At 35.3% G+C, this 17,642-nt stretch overlaps 1 protein-coding gene across 2 annotated transcripts; it reads left to right on the forward strand.

Annotated features, from left to right (window-relative positions):
* Positions 1–3,564: 3,564 nt before the first annotated feature.
* zgc:77151 (uncharacterized protein LOC337153 homolog) lies at positions 3,565–17,642 on the forward strand. Of its 2 annotated transcripts, none has more exons than XM_058758956.1 (10): positions 3,565–3,699; positions 6,704–6,964; positions 8,851–9,025; positions 10,960–11,196; positions 11,846–11,961; positions 12,939–13,086; positions 13,226–13,278; positions 13,408–13,505; positions 13,594–13,744; positions 14,973–17,642. In XM_058758956.1, the coding sequence occupies exons 1-10, from the start codon at positions 3,679–3,681 to the stop codon at positions 16,305–16,307; spliced, it is 2,595 nt and encodes an 864-aa protein (XP_058614939.1). In that variant the 5' UTR covers positions 3,565–3,678; the 3' UTR covers positions 16,308–17,642. The 2 variants fall into 2 exon arrangements, with proteins under 2 accessions (XP_058614939.1, XP_058614940.1); XM_058758957.1 differs by lacking the exon at positions 3,565–3,699 and adding an exon at positions 5,893–6,149.

Here is a 17,642-nt window from a genome sequence, read left to right on the forward strand (position 1 = left end):
AAGTTTTGATATATTTACTGTAGGATATTCACTAAATATCTTCATGGAACATGATCTTTACTTAATATCCTAATATGATTTTTGGCATAAAACAAAAATGGATAATTGTGACCCATACAATGTATTTTTGGCTATTGCTACAAATATACCGCAGCGACTTAAGACTAGTTTTGTGGTCCAGGGTCACATATACTATGTAAACAAAAACTTTTATTTTGGATGCAATTAATCGTTTGACAGCACTATGTATATATATATATATTAGTTTATACAGTATATAGTTTGGAAGTATTTAGATGCATATTAAATCTTATGAATATACTTCTGGTTTTTCAAGTATATTTGGTAAGAAAAATTGTCCATAAATAAAATATTTTGGCCTTTTTACCTTCCTTTTGGAATATGAGGAAGACTTCAACTCTGCTGTAGGCAAACAGATATGCATGCGAGCATGTTATGAAATACAACCTAGCTGTGTGCGACAAATGCCAGAATACATAAGCAAGACGAAACGTTATACTTGAATAAATCTTTAATATTAAATGGCTGCACAGACAATGAATACATTTGTTCAAACAGGTGGTCTCTATCAAAAGTTCCTCTGTCTTCAAGATTTCCAGGTTAATCTGAGGTAAAGTATAGTCATTTCAAATGTCCATAAGAAACAACAGAGTTAATTTCTGTCTAAGCCTATTAGAATTGTTTGCATCTACTGTACTGTATATCTTGAGGCTGCCAGTAAGTTTGATGGTTCAGGGATTTGAATATAAATTACTTGGCTGTACCAGAAAAAAAAAGGAGGTAAATTTCCTGGTTTGGGATCTAGGATGACCTAAATTACCTGATTCTGTGTTTAGGGGAACATGCCTGAACTGAACCACAATAAATCTGCATCAGAGAATTTGTATGCATGCATTTATTTATTTATGTATTCATCCATTCTCTACCCATTTCCTTCTAACATGCATTTTCCACATTGGCCTGTTAACATGATTTTGGGTTCTTGTCTAAAAAGAATCCTAATAACATCATGCCATTGGTTGAGCCAGTTTAGCAAATAGGAACTGTTTGATGCTGCAATTGCTTTACAAAATGTTAGAATACTTTAGCAACAGTTATTATATCAATTAACATTGTGATTCTGTGAGCATTCTCAATGTAATGCTTTTTTGGACATTTAATTGCATGTTATTTACAATTGAATGAAAATGCATTTTTACATTTTTTCTTAAAAAATATGTATTGTCTTGTTAAAGTGTGTATTGACACTTTTCAATTTTTTGACAATTATGGCAAACTAAAATATACTTTAATGTAATTTCTATTGAAACTGGTATGTCATATTTTTTAAAACTATTTTAAAAGTACACATTTGTAATGATGAAGTTGCAATTTAGTACATTTGAACTACACATTAACTTTAAATGTAATATTGAATAGCACAGTTAAAATTAATATCAAAGTAGGCCTATTTTACATGTGCTTTTGTATGTTAGTTCAAACATCAAATTAAGTTTACTTCTTCAAAGCACGACAAAAGATTATTAAAACATGATTCAAAATGCACTTTATAATAAAACGTTTAATTTCACATCATCACAAATTTTGAAATTTTATGTGTTACAAAAAACATATTAATTGAAAGTGTACTCTCTTTAAGAGGCCCTGTATTTCATTAATAGCCTATTATTTTATCTGGAAGTACAGTAGTCTACATTTGAATTGCACATTCAATACAATTAAGCATAAATTTCACTTTTTTTCAAATACGTTATTGAACAATTTACAAATCAACTTTGCTGCAGTATTTGGAGAATGTTGAACGTCTAAGCACTTCTCAACTGTCATATCTCATAGACGTTTAGGGGTAAATCAACTGATAAGAATGCAGTTTAGCACTCACAGAAAATAAGCAACAGCTCCCCCTTGAGGTCTTTCAAACGCAGTGTGAGGACGAGTGCTCCAGCTTCCTGTGTTTCTTAAAAGGCATTTTACTTTTAAGATGAATTCGCTAACTCCTCAAAAATGACTTAATTTTTAATATTGTTTAATTAAATATATAATTTCATGACGTCAATGTAGTTTGACCATTAGTGCTGATATGCAGAGCCATATGTGAAACAAGAAACAATAGACCTGCTATGGCACAATCCATAATTCCTCTTATTTATTTATTTAAGCAATTATATTGTTATGAAGTGTCCTTTAAAACTATTATTTGAATCCAATATTCAATTACCCACTACTATTATTATTATTATTACTACAGTTTTGTGCTTATTTGTATAAAGCTTTCATAAAATGAAAAAGAGATTCTATTATTATTAATCATAACATGAACTTATATAAATAACAGATCCATTTTAATAAGTGTAGCTACATCCTACACTATATTCTATATTGCATTTTCAAAAATGTTGATTGACTGATTGATTTTTAAGCCATGCATTAAAATGCTTTTAACATAGTTAGGTGAAAAATTAAGGTTTGCCGAATACAAAGAATTATATCCAGTTGCTTCACATTCACCAGACATTCTAAAATGACCCGGAAGAATAAAAATGCAAGAGCAAATGCAAATGCAAGAGACTGTTTGCAATGGTGGTGTGACCTCCTGCTGTCACATATCCTCTCAGGACTGATGGGGGACAGCATTTGTTCTGCTGTAGGGATGTAGTCAGATCCTGGGGGAGGACACATGCCTCCAACTATGGGAAATAATCAAATTCTCAATAGTATTTGCAATCAGTATTTTAAAGATTGTATTTGTTTGTTGCTAGGGTCCCTGCCACCACTGTTATATTTAATATCAAATTGTTAAATATCTGTAAATACATGACTAATATGACGATATTTTCCCTTGTAACTCTGACAACCACGAGTCAACCATGTTTTCATGCAATTCAGCTTTATGATGTCAGCAAGAGCAGGAAAAAATGAAATGACACAGCCATTGTCTCGTGGAAATGATCACGTGCACACTCCCCCTGCTGGAGAACAAAATATATGAATTTTATATTGTTTATTATTAAAAAATATATATATATATATATATATATTAATATCTATTTTACATTTTAAAACGGGTTCATCTAATTGTTTCAGGAAACGACTGTGCTGGCCAACAAGACTATAGTGTTTACAGCTGGAAAAATGTTTATTTTCAGAGGAAATCTCCTGCAAATATATGACATATCAAACATTATATAGCTGCTATTGTATTATTTAAAATAAATAAATAGCACTAAAATAATCAATATTTTACGTCACACTATTAATGTACATCTTTAAGTGTTCACTCTTTGCTTGATGCATTCAAAATGAGCTATTTCATTAAAAAATCAACACGCATGCTCTGTACTGTAGATATAGATTTTGTCTTGAAATGCTGATTTCAAGGCTCCATATTGAAATTGTGTGGTATTTAATGATCACTGTTAGTCACTGGATTAAATTAAACAGCGAGCATGTTTCCACAAGCAATTTTATGTACGATGCACAACATATATTAAAGTTCTTTTGGCAAATGGAGTTAAGCCACACCTAGATCCTGCCCTATTTTCACAAAAAAGCACAAGCTTTTCTTCAGCTACGTTTATGTGTGTGCCGGTGCTGTTAGTACCCGGCTGTGTAACTTGATAGGGGGCATCGAGAGGGATAAGGGAATGTTGAGTTGCAATGGAGCAGAGTACGATACAGGTAAACTGAATTACAACTTTAAATTGTTACTTTGTTGCAGCTCGAGGTGGTCGCCGCGCGAGCTTGAAATTTGCTTCTTTGTTTTTGAAAATTAAAATCGTTATTTGTTTATCGATGCTCCCTCGACACGTCGTAATATTTGAAGTTCGCTAAAATACCGAATTGATTTCTACCCAATCAAGCCAACGCAGACTTGAAAATATTGTCTCGTATTTCGACGCGAAACTTTTATTTGTTTTGAAATGTATTTGAAATTTCCTCGATGCAATATCGGTTTTGTGTAAAATTTTATTGTTATATCAAGAACGCGTGCTTTTGATATTTCGATTTTTCGTTAATGATTAATTTCTTTGTGTGTCGTGTTGACTACCTAGATTCTCCCTCTTGCCCCCCACCCCCACATTTCACATTTGCCAAACAGATTTTGTTTTATTTACTATTAAAAACAATACGAATCCAGTCCTCGATTTTAAAGGGAACGCTGTAATGTATTTATTCACAATCTGTCGACACATTTTTCGATAAAATCTCGCGAATATTAAGCATGATTTTTAAATGACGTGGTAATGAAACTTGTAGGAAGAGGTAAACTTGGTGGAGCTGCTGATTTTCTTTGAGACTAAGAAGTTTTTTCATCATGCTTAAGTTATTTGGTCGTTGTATGAGCCGTAATATTACATTTAAAATGTTGTGTTTAGTCAGTATAACGCAATATCGTTTGGTTGTCCCGTGGCTTTTAATAAGAATATATGAGATTACTCGTCTTGGCTAGAAATGCTAGGCTATAGCAGTACATTTTTGAAATGATATGTGAGACTTTTATGTATGTGGCAGTAGGAAGTTGCTTAAAATATGTTATTGCACGTATTGAATGAATACCAGTATATTAAGCCTCACAAAGCACCCGGATTGAGGATGTTGTTTATCACTGTTGTTATTTAAAGGATTATACGTCTAAAATATAGACATTTTGTATCGTCAGTAAGTCTAATATGAGCGCATTGTCATTTGCATACTAATAAATGTAAACAATTTTGGGCACACTAAATGCGCCAAGGTCATACTGGTTATTATATATTTGCCTTCCTAAATCTTTCTCAAGATCTCCGTGTGTTTAGAATTGGGATGATCCATTCCTTTTGGTGTTCTTTGTTGGAGTACATAAAGTAAAAAGTTGACAGTCACAGACGTGTATTGTGGTTTAACTGTAGACTAGTTCTCTTTTTTACCAGTAGGCGCTCGACATGTGGACGCCGATTGTTGTGGCTTGTGATTGGTCGGTTTTTCGGTGAATATGTGGGTTACCGGTGGGGGTGGGGCGGGGGGTGAGTGACCCATGACTGTGTATTACCTCGTGAACGCGTCCTGTGATTGACACATTAAGTTATTAAAGTACCGAGTATGTCACGTTCAGGCCACTTATAAGAGGCAGTAGCACACTGTAACAATGGAAAACATATGACATAAAATGCTGTGCATGTGCAGATCATGTCCCTTTCCAAAATGCAATATATTACGGATAAATTAAATAATTTACAAGTGCATGTTGCATTGTTTATAATATATTTATTCATATTTTAATATTTTAAATGCAAACAAATTAATTACAACGAAAACCGAAAGATCGTGTATAGATTCTTACAGTGCTGTGTTTATTATTTGTCATGTTACTCTGTTTTGCGATGGAAATAGACTTTGGTGCTGACTTAAAAACCAAAAACAATTTATAATTTTATGGTTTAAGTTCAAATATTAGTAACAAATTATATATAATGTTGAAATCTCCATAATATATATTATCCATACATACACTGCCCTCATAAAAAATGTATTATCCAATGAATTGAATTTGTTTCAGATTAATGAATTCCCATGAGCCTTTTGTATTATTTATTGTTTTAAGTATTTTACCTGTTTGTTTGTTTGTTTGTTTGTTTTATTTATTTTGAGCTATTTTAGTATGCTGATGCAACAACAATAGCTTGTTATATTTTAATAAGGTATTAAAACAACAACAATAATAATAATACAAGTATTAAGACACACTAATGTAAAAGTAAAATAATGTATTTAAACAACAGTATTATACATTCATGCTTTTAACCAAAAAAAAAAAAAAAAAAAGTAATTTGTATCAACTGAATTATCTATGGTATGATTAAGATAAATGAATCAGTCTTCGTGTGCGTCTTTAAATATTTAATGTGTTTGTTTGTGTTATTCAGTGTAGCCTTCAGTGAGTCACATTTATTGTCCATTTTAGTTTGTTTTTATATTTGATGGCAGCAAACCACATTTTGGCACCATCGTTATAGAATTTTTATGTTTTACTTTCCACAAAAAAAAAATCTTTATGCGTTTTTCCACTGCTATCAGGCCATTCCTAAGTAGATTAATACATTGGAATGTGTTTTCAACCATGGAAACCAACGAAGACCGAGCAGTTCTGAGTAGGTTATGTGAATGATTAGTTCCTGTGTAATTTGCCCCTACTGTATATTATGTTTTGGGAATTTAACTTTTTTTTTGCCTTAGATTTTAGCAAAACACTGATAAAAGTCAGATTATTTTTCCTAGCGCACAGCTGGTTTGAGAAGACTGCAATGCTTACTTCTCAGACAGATAATTTGAATCATGTGAAGTGTGTTTGCATGTGTGTATTTGAGCTTCATAGTTCATATGCATAAGTTCTTTTCCAGAGCCCTGACTGTTATGAAGTGTTTGTGTAATGACAGCATTTTCTGTTTGCTTAAAATGCCTGCACAGGAGCAAATGACCTATATATGAATTGATAAGTTGTTTTTTGACCATAGACTGTTTTTAATGCTTGTGAACTCGTGTAACCTATAATTTTTGTGCTCTGACTCATTATTGTTGAATGTATTCTAAGCAAATGTGTCATTTTCTCACACAGCTGCAAAAAAAGCCATATGTGGGTGAATTTATTCTGTTGTTCTCATATGTGCAGGTTATTTTTTAACCTATTTGCTCTCGTCTTCAACAGTGGTTAGGTGCTCCTAGCTGCCTTCGAGGGTCCTTTGCCTTTTATAAGTCAGTGGGTTGCAAGCAAGCGTCTGGGGGTTCAACGCAGGTTTGGAAGCTTGGGGAGTTCTACTTCATGCGCTGTGGCCCCCAGGAGCCGGTGTGTATAGCAGAGGTTACATTGCTGTGGGAAGATCAGACGCAACGCCGCCTGCTGGCCAGTTCTAGACTCTACTTCTTACCTGAGGACACCCCGAAGGGTAGAGCAGTAGAGCACGGAGAGGTGAGAGATGGAAAAAAGTTACCTAAATAACCTTTGGCTGAAGGAAAAGAGTGCATAGGTTCATCCATGAGCACCAGATTACTGTATGTTATTATCCTGAATGTAGATATACAAAATGTTATATATGTATATATAAAGTATATAATTATTATTATTATTAATTTTAATTTTAATTTTGCAGTTGTGTTAATGAAATTAAATAGTAAAAACTTAACTCATAACATAAAGCCAGAAATAAAGGAAGAAACTTAAGGAGTTTGAAAGAAAGAAACTACAATAGCATTAAAGTTTGTAACGTTTTTGAATTTTTTTAAAAGAAGTCTCTTATGCTCATCAAGGCTTTGTTTATTTGATGGAAAAATACAGTAAAAACAGTATTATTGTGAAACATTATTCAAATTTATGAAACCGTTTTCTGTTTTAGTAGAAATATAAATATAATTTTTTTCCTGTGGTGGCAAAGCTGAATATTCAACAGCATAATTCAGTCTTCAGTGTCACATGATTCTTCAAAAAAATCATTCTAACATGCTGATTTGGTGCTCAAAAATGATTTGAATTATTATTAATGTTTTTTTATTATTAATTTTTTTTGGGGGGAAAAATGTGAGATGCACACATTACATTGATCAAAAATTGACATTGAAGGCATCAGTAGAATCAGAAAAGATTTGCATTTGAAAAACATCCTGTCATTTTTAAACTTTCTATTCATAAAAAGTAAATAATTAAGCAAAAATATTAAGCAGTAAAAACTGTTTTCAACATTGATATTGTTATATAAAGGTTATTACAAAAGGATATTTTCTTGCCAAAAACTACAATAACAATGAACAACAAAGCTCTTTAAGAAAAACTTTGGCCTGTAAAAGTTGGTATATTAAAATATAAATTGATTAAATTATAAATAATGCAAAATACATACAGGCATTATTGTATTTATCTGTAATATTTAGTTTATGTAATAATGCCTAATTTTGCCTGAGGACACGATCCACGCACGTGCACTTCATTGCATTTCTTATGTTTTCCATATTAACTTTCTCTTGAATATGGCCTGAGCTTGATGACACACAAAAGGGAGAATATAAAACCGAATCCCTCTTTCTGTTTTGTGCAAATAAAAAACTGCTGTTAAACGTTTTAACTAGCAATAAATTGAGATTCAAACTCCAATCGCAAATAAAGTTACTCCAAACACTTGTAAAATGTTGAAGAGTACTTGAATTAGTAATGAAGATAAACTAGCACGTTTATAGTTTGTTAGGTAATTCAGCTATGTTCTGACCAAAAGTGTCAAGACTCCTTTCAGATACTTTTATTTGAAAATGAAAGATACTCATTCTTTTGCTGTATCAAGTTGCCATGCCTAAATTAGAAAGCATTTTGAACAGACTCGGTGTCCCTTGTAATATTTTACTTATTAATAATGTGTTAAGAACAAGATCCTGTTTTGTAACAACATAAATGAGTAAAGAGAAATCCTAAAGCTTTTCTTAGTTGAATTTGAGAATGTTGCAAAGATAAGCATCTAAATGTCAACTGGGCTTTTACCCCCCTTTTTTACTTTTACATTTTTTTACATTTAGGCATTTAGCAGACCTTTTATCCAAAGCGACTTACATTGCATTCAAGTTACAGTTTTTACATTTTATCAGCTCTTTTATCTTTTTAAAAGCAGTTTGGGTTGGTTGTTTTTGCCTGAGGTGATGAGTGTCCTATTGTTAACTAGTATAACATAGGAAAAAGGGAGAGGCTTCTCTATTAACATTAACTGAAGGTGTTAAAATATTTCAGGCCATTAACAAAACCTGGTCCTGCCTGTAAGCTCTGTGGTTTCATGCGATAGACGTTTACTTGGTGTTTATATGCATTTCTGCTTGCAGGATGAAGTCCTCGCTGTATCAAAAAAGATTGTGGTTAGAGTGGAGGATCTGGTGAAGTGGACTTGTCAGGAACCGCCACAGTGGAAGCACAGCAGACAAAATATTCATGGGTCTCAGAAGTATGATGGGTCACAAGATGCTAGTTATCCACCGGAAGGAAAAACGAAGAGTGAGGGTGAGTAACAGATGAAAAATCCTGAAGTGTGTGTATCTGGTTTTTTTAAAGGATGTAAAGACAGTATGAAAGGTGAGGGAGAAACAATTCTAAAATGTATCAGTTTGGCTCATGAATATTAATTATGTGGTGTCATGTAATTCATGTAATTAATATTCAACAGGCCTAGGTGTCTTGCCTTATTTGGTAAAAGGCAGATAAACCAGAATTTTTTTAATTTTTTTATTTGGTAATATTTTGTTTACTGCTGATGAAAAATGAGCAACAAAATTATAATAAACAAGCAAAGAATGGAGATAAATGGAATTAAAATAAACGCATAACGAATGGAGTTTATTGTGGTTGTGAAAAATGCATACATGTTTGATTCAGACAGATTATATTAGTATTGTTTAAATATAATATACTATATATTTTTAAACATTTTAGTACTTCAGTTTAAACTTGTGAGTTAGTTGCAACATTTTGTCTTATTTCAGCTTTATTTTGATTAACGAAAAAGTTTTAGTTTTAACAAATACCAATAACAAACACTTGATTCAGAAAGTAAAAATCACAGAGCATCTTGCCTTATCATCTTATAAAGCTCGTGCTGTTTGAGGGCTTTTGTCAGAAAGTGAATAGAGGGAGTAAAAATTGCCTATTTTCTATTTTTCATCCCAAAATCAACTCAATCCATCACATTGGAGTAAGAAGCAAGTAACAACCAAAGGTGTAAATTGGGCTTGAAGGCAACAATAGAGGGTCATTCCACGAAATTGGTGCCTTTTGCGTCCCTAAGAAATAATCAAACACAGATTTAATGCACATCAAATAAATTTGCAATTTAAAATGACATAAAAATGGCATTTGCAATTTTATTGGTGTCCCCTGATTTCATGTCAGCCCTGTTATATCAAAAAACCCTTGTAAAATAATGTACATTCAAGTGACGCCATTTCTATAAGGTTATCATCTCTCAACGAATATTCCAACACCTAAAACACAAGCATGTTTCTCTCACTCCTCCATAATCTATTTTTGATGATTTATGAGGCTCGACTGGGTGTATTTTTGGGTGTGTGAAAGTGTATTTTCCTAGCAATTAGCAAATTTGTTTGAAAATCGTAAATCCTGTTACTGTATATATTTTTCTCAATTGACATGTGGTCACCCTCCAAATTTAGGATGTTCTTGGACATCTGAATGACAAATATAAATATTTTTAAAAATCCCAAATTTGAAACAATCCCAGTGAAAAGAGGGACTAAAATGTTGCTCATATGTGAAAACTATCACATAGTTCTAATTAAACTATAGTATCTAGTAACGCTTATGTCGGTAACAGGGTTGACAAGAATACCAAAATATGAGGTAGAAATATTCATAAAATAATAAATTACATAGCCTGAGATGGCACAATACAATTTCTTGTCATTTTAAGTTGTCTTCATTTCATGGATATTTAAAAAATAAATAAGTTTATTAAACTTTATAAAAACAAAATTATTTTTCCAATTGGAAAAGGCACCGATTTCCTGGAATGACCCTAGATCAGTTTCCCTGGCCTGAAATCCCTGTGCACCTAGAAGTTCATGATGGAACTGTAGGGTTTTGTGAGATTTAAAAATATATATTTTATCAAAGTCAGAGAACGATTTGACATTTAAGGAAGTTTAGCTTGCGTAAAAAAAAAAAAAAATGTCCTTGTTTATAATATTTTGCAAACATGACAACATTGGAGTCTGATAATGTAACAGAGCCCAGAGATTGTAGATGATATTGATATCGGCCATATTTTCATAGTATTTCAATATATAGCAAAGTATACATTCATTTAATTTGCCTTAGAACATGACAGCTGATCTGATTGTGATGGTACTGATCATTGTTTTACAGTAAATACATTTTTCCTAAATCTGTGGACTGACACTTTTGTTTGTGTTCTCTTGCAGATGAGCCTCTAGTATTACAGCAGAACGTTAAGGTTCTCAGTTACCCCCAGTACTGCCGCTTTCGTTCCCTTCAAAGACGTGTCCCAGATCAGGCTAGCTCCCCTAGTCTGCAGGACCCTCATCTGTTGGCTCTGGGGGGGATAAAAGTGGCCCTTGACACCACACGAGTCCTCTACTGCCGGGATACTTTCAACCACCCTACTCTAGACAGCAATGCCAGCATACTGACGCAGCTTGGTGAGTGCTACACTCTTGATAGATTGTGACCTTAAACTTTGTTGTTATATCGTAGGCTGTTGTCAGTGCACAAGGTCCAAAATTTAGGCGTGCTAGATGAATGGCTGCATGGTACAAGTAAATGTTGTTAGAAGACCTTTATGTCATGATAGAAGTTTTCTTTAGTAGACTATTTGATTTGCTCAAGATCTTTTGTTTTATGTTTTCGTTTATTTACTTTGTAATATGCTAGGCTTTTACCTTTACTTGAGTTATTGCATGAAGTATTTGATACAGTGTTTACTTAATTGACAAATACTTAGGCCATATGCCGTTTATTTGAATTCATTCATATGAACATTTAACTAAAAGTGAGTTTGTTCAGTAGTGCATAGTTTTTACCTTGTTATTGTCATTTGAGAAAAGTGTAATTTCACTTGTAGTTGTATTAACACTGAAATTTTGCTATTGTGACAACTCCAAAATATTGATTTTAATTTTAACTCAATCAATGCTCAAATGGTTGCTTTATTGGTTGCATTCATTGTACTTTAATAATGTCCAGACTACATAAAACAAAATGGGACTTTCACTTTTTGTAAAATGAATTTACAAATGTCATGCAAGTGGAGTACTGTTGCCCTAAGGATGCTTTACGTTTCTGTCCCAGGATGCTCCTCTCTCAGTCTGAAGGGGCGACCTCGTAAAAGAAAGGGCAGGGATGGCAAAGGTGCTGATCAGCAAAACCATAACCATTTGTCGGAGTCATGGATGGAAAGGATGAAGGTATGCTGTGGAGTTTTGCAACACAGTTTGATCCACAGACGTCTTTATGGAATACAGTTCTGATGGCTAAACAGGATGTTTTAAGATTTTGAACAAATGGTGAGGTATACTGTGACGTCACTGTGTGCTTCCTGTTTGTTTTAACTTTGATGTCTTGACTTCCTTTCACACCATTTTTTGTCTTTGTGTTTGTACTTTTTTAATTTTACTGTCACTTTCTTCTGTCTTTTTAATCTTGTTCATGTCCCAGTTTGCCAATTTCTATAAACATAATTTAGTTAAAATGCTCAATTAATAATTATTTATTATATTATATTATATGAAAGAGTCTGATCTGGTTTAAAAAACAGGTCAGAGATTAATCATTACAAAAATTTGATTTGAAGCAAAAATAGAAAAACAGAAAAGGCTGGGTAGTTCCAGTAAGACAGTGACATTTATGTAATCAAATTGTGTTTTGAAATGTATAACAAGCATAAAAATACCATAAAATAATACCATAAAAATACCTTACTGGTGAACACTGCTTTTTCATGCTTTACCTACAATATCCAATATTAACTAATGTAAGGCGAGTAGCTACTTCGCTAATGATTGCTAACATTGCTTAGCTAGTCAGCCTGCAAACATTCAAATCAACCCTGATTAGTGGGTATAATGATTCATTTTAAAAGTTAAAAGTATATACCATAGTTTAAAAACTTCGTTTATGGTGGGTCCATCTTGAAAGATTTTTGAATTGTCTATAAAAGTTTTAAATGGGATTTTAACTTAACTGTTTTTCTGCAAATTGTCAATAATTCCATTTAATGGATTTCAATAGAATCCATTAAATCTAGAATTTAGATTTTTGATCGCTGCAACATTGACAATAGACAGTAGACTTTTTTTTTCTCTAAAGTGACTGCATCTTAATGTTTCTGTTTAGCAGTTATTGAAAGAAATATCTTCTAATGTTTTCTAACTGATTCCTGTAGGAGAATGTGATGGGCAGTGTGGAGATGCATTGGGATGGGAACTGGCTCCCACATCCAGAGGAGCAGCTCTTCCTGGATCAGCTGTATTTCTTTATGGAGCGCAGGGGTTCCCCTATAAGCAAAGTTCCCAACCTGGGTTTCAAAAAGAGTATGTATGACTGATTTTATATTTGGAAACTGAGCAGAAATTGAGCGCCAGTGACTTATTAGAATCACTTCTATGTATTTTTTTTGTATCTATGTTCTTAACTCAGTAATTAACCAAGCTGTCTTCCATTTGTCCCCAGTTGACCTCTTCCTCATGTATTCAGTTGTAAAAAGGCTGGGGGGCTATGAGAGGGTAAGTTTAGCATGTCGTTTCATTACTTGGCCCTGCTGAGTAAGCTGTAATCCATCATAACGGAATGAAAGTGATAGCGGTAATCTCAGTAGTGTAAGTGAGAGTAATTGTCCTCCCCATCACCTGCAGGTGACATCTCATCGTTTGTGGAAGACTGTGTACAATGAGTTGGGTGGAAGCCCAGGCAGCACCAGTGCTGCCACTTGCACCAGGAGGCATTATGAAAGGTGAGTGTGAGCCTCTGATTACAGCAGCAGTTCATTCCTGCTTCGCTCAACAAACTGATTTCTCATTTTCTCTGTTGTTCAATTCTAGGCTGATGCTCCCTTATGAACTGCATGTAAGGGGAGAAAACACAGAACTTGGCAAGCCTAGAGCTACATTTGTCTCACCCACAACCATCAAAAAGACTGTGCGGGGCAGAGGGGTGTCAAACAGTCCAAAAAAGAATGCAGTTACCAACCAGGTGAGGATTTTACTTCTCTGTAGCACAAGAAAAGAGAAATGCTGATGCTTTTGGTTTGTTGCATGCAAGTACTCTGTGGCTTTATGGTTTTTAACCATTTTTTTTTTCACAGGAAGAGCATCTTGACTAACACGTGATGTGACGAATCATATTTTGCTTTGTTCATGTGCTGTTTATCTGATATGCGTTATCCCACACTGCTGTATAAAAAATAATTTAAAGGGCACCTATTAGTCTCCAGAAGAGGGCGTCGCGTATACGTATCTCTCTCTGCATTGTATATCTGCAGCAATAAACACAGCCGGAAGAAGCAACGTAACTGAGAGCGAGCGAACCGGTGTTCAGCCATACATACTGTATGCACAAATGCACTGAAAGTGGGACGAAACAGCGCAATTTTACAGAGCTCGCACGCGGATCAATGGACCGAGCTGCGCTACCGAACGAATCTTGCGCTACAAAGGCACGAACTAATCTCACAAGCACAGCGCTGATCAGTTAACACTTAATGTACTTAATGTAGGCACACAAATACTGTAAAAACGCTGAGCACTAACGATATGACATTCACAAAGGAGTCTGGAGTGATATACGTATTTAGGTAGATTTTGAGGCGCATTACCTTGAAAAATTAAAGTAATCCACAGCGTCCTCAGCAGCTCAGATGTTACAAAGAAAATGAAGACTCTTATGTTCATTCTTACATGCAAACACAGAGCATGCTTTCTTGCGAGACATTGTTGACGTTACATCTGCTCGAGCGCGGAGAAAATTAAGGACAGCGTAACCGCTGAGGGCGGAAACTATAGCAACACAGGGCTGTCAATCAACCCCCTTGGCCTGGCCCTCCGAAATGTGACGTCACACTGCGGTGAGAGTCAAAACGGTAGTCCTAGTGAGACTGACTTGGTTTAAAGGGGATTAAAAAATGAGGAGTGGGTGGATTTTTATTATTGCATGGTGGTTGTGTTCACACACTGCCAACACACATTTATGTCCAAACACAATGTAAAAGTGGATTTTGCGTAATAGGTGCCCTTTAAATATTTGTGCAGCGAGGTTTGTTGTCAGGACTGATAAAAATAGCTGTGCGCACTTACTCTCAGATTTTGCATAATACCAACCTTCATGTAAGCTCTTACTAGATCAGGAAAGCATAGTCATTTTTTGTGTGTCCTATGCATCAGAAGAATGAAAAATAAGTTTCTTTTCTGTGCTACATTTTCAGGCCTTACCACCAGATGGTGCTGTTGTTGTACGAAAAAGAGGAAGACCACCTGGAAAACGCAATTCCAAGGTTCTGTCCAAAGGCAGAGTTGGAAGGCCGCCCTTGCACCCCAAACCTCCCTTAGAGAAACCAGCAAGACCCCATCAAGAGATTGTCCAGCCATTGACTATTTTTCAAGAACTGAAGCTCACCAGCCACCCTCATGGGCAAGGTCTGTCGCTTGTATCCTCTACGCCGGTGCCCCACCAACCCGTGCTGGGGCGAGATGTGAAGATGGAGACTGTAGAACCTCAAGCTCCTTCCTTTCTGTCAGTTCCTTGCAAATTGCTGGCAGGTGGTTCTCTAGAAGGATTCAGTCCTACTAAAGGACTGTGTCCTTTGGACCTCTTCCGAGCCCGCCTGGGTCTTAACGGAGTGAGTACTCATGAGGTAACTCCTCAAGATTCTTCCACGCCCCACCAGACAATTATGGTGCATCAGCCCAAAGTCAGTACGCCTGAGACTCCTGAGAGTCCCCAACACCAGTGTTCAGGGTGTAGCTCTGATGCCTCATCCCAGAATGGAGGACTCGCCTTGACTAGAGCTCCCCTACCCCCTCTTAGGATCCTCCCACTGGACATCGGCTGTAGTCTCCAGCTGCGTCAACTGATGCGCACCCGGCTGGGCTCGGCACACATGAACACCTTCACCAAGCGACTTTCTGAAGTTCTGGCTCAGGATCTCAGCAAGACCTCCCATCCCAATGGAAGTATTCCTCAAGACCAATCCCTCCCGCTAAACCTGAGCAAGCGAGCCATTACCAAGAGGTCTGCTGGAGACATGGAGCTCACAGAACTGCAGAGTCGGGATGACCAGTTAATGACCAAAAGGCCAAAGATGGAAGCTGAGGATCTTGGAGTATCTCTGAAGTGGAATGGCACGTCCCTTCTGGTGCCTTTGAACCAAGATGAGCCAGCTGATCTTAGCTCTCCCAGCAGGGCCAGAGCTTTAGTTCAGGACAGGACCAGTGTGGCTTTGACTCTTCCTGAGACCGCTTGTTTCACCTTCGTGCCCAAATTAGATGTCCCCCCTGAAAAGCCCTCCAGTATTGGTGCTTCCCCAGACACTCTATCTTGTATTTATCACCTGAAACAAGGGGAAGACAAGACCAGCGCAATTGCAGTGACAGTTAAGAATGAACCAGAGGGTGCAACTCTGGATCCAGATCTAGAACCTCAACCAAACAGTGACCTCTACTTGCAGTGTGTACCTACTGATGACGTCAAAGATTCAGACACCGTTTCCTCTCTCAAAGTGCTCTCTAGTTCCTTCCTTTCGAAGCCATCAAGCTGTTAGCATGCCGACATGGGAGCATTACTAACGCTTGTGTACTTTATCACTCCTTTCTGCTCTGCCTTCCCCGTGGACACGTTTGTGTTGTGTATGATCAAAGAGACAGGTCTGCAGATGCGTTGCTATCTGCTAAGTACCTGCTTTTAAAACACTACTAAACTTTGAACTGATGCAGGTGGCCATGGTTCTACCAAAGATAAGGTGCCTTGAACTTGATTAGTCTATATTTTAGTACTTTTAAGTCAAAACATATGCTGTATTTAGTGGAGCATCGAATGTCCAGCCAATAAAGGACACGTGACTCGAAAGACTCATGGAGCATTTAATTTCTTTTTAAAAATACAGGTATTTAAGAAAAACAAGGACACAGAATCTGGGTTTGGTTACTGTTGGATCCAGATATCAAAAACATATTGTGACATCATTGCAGAAGAATTGGTCAGCTACTGTATTATTTTTTTTTCTTAGACATAAATGCTTTGTTTAGAAATGGTAATTTGTTTTTATTTTATGATGAAAGCAGTGCCATTTTGTGGGTGTAGGTCATATTCTTTTATTATTTATCTGTTTTACTCCTTTATCTCAGTTCGTCTTCACTGTTCTTAGGTAGTGTTTTTTTTTTTTGTTTTGTTTGTTTTTTCCTCTCTTTGTGTGTATTTGTTGAACTTTGCTATTTAAGAAAAGGCCACCGTATGACCTCTGTGCTGGATTTTATCATATTTTCCATAGCTACTCGTTTTAAAACAATGTACTGTATTGTGCAAATAGTATGCATATTTTGGGTCCCAGTGCAAATTTCCTTTTTTTCTTTCATTTTAAAAGTGCATTTTCTTAACATGTAGTCATATATTGTAGGTAGTTACTATTTGTGACATCATTTATAGACATCATTGATATGTTTACAAAGAGACTGTTGTGAGAAAATGGATAACTTAATTTGCTTTTCACTCCTCCTTTTAGACTGACCTCTCTTAATGCAATGTATTTCACAGGTTTACAGATGACAAATTATATTTTCATAATTTACAGTCACTTTGCTATAATGAACAGTAATTAATTGCTTGTGTAAAACATTTGTATGATCATTCTTTATTAATCTGTTGGTCGTATTTTTCTTTCATTTCATTTCTGTTCTTGAAAGGCAGCCAAACAGAACGCTAATCCCTATTTAATGTTAATGTATAAACTGTTGTAATACCACCAGGTTCCAAATTTCTTCTTTTTTTTTTTCTTCCTTATTTTGCATGCTTATGCTAATGGGACATGGACTCTGTGACAAATCGTCATTGCAGACATGTTTAAACACTGAATATTTATAATAAAAAATATATATACTGA

Source organism: Onychostoma macrolepis, chromosome 21, assembly GCF_012432095.1.
Source record: "Onychostoma macrolepis isolate SWU-2019 chromosome 21, ASM1243209v1, whole genome shotgun sequence".
In the NCBI taxonomy this organism is placed as follows: Eukaryota; Metazoa; Chordata; class Actinopteri; order Cypriniformes; family Cyprinidae; genus Onychostoma; species Onychostoma macrolepis.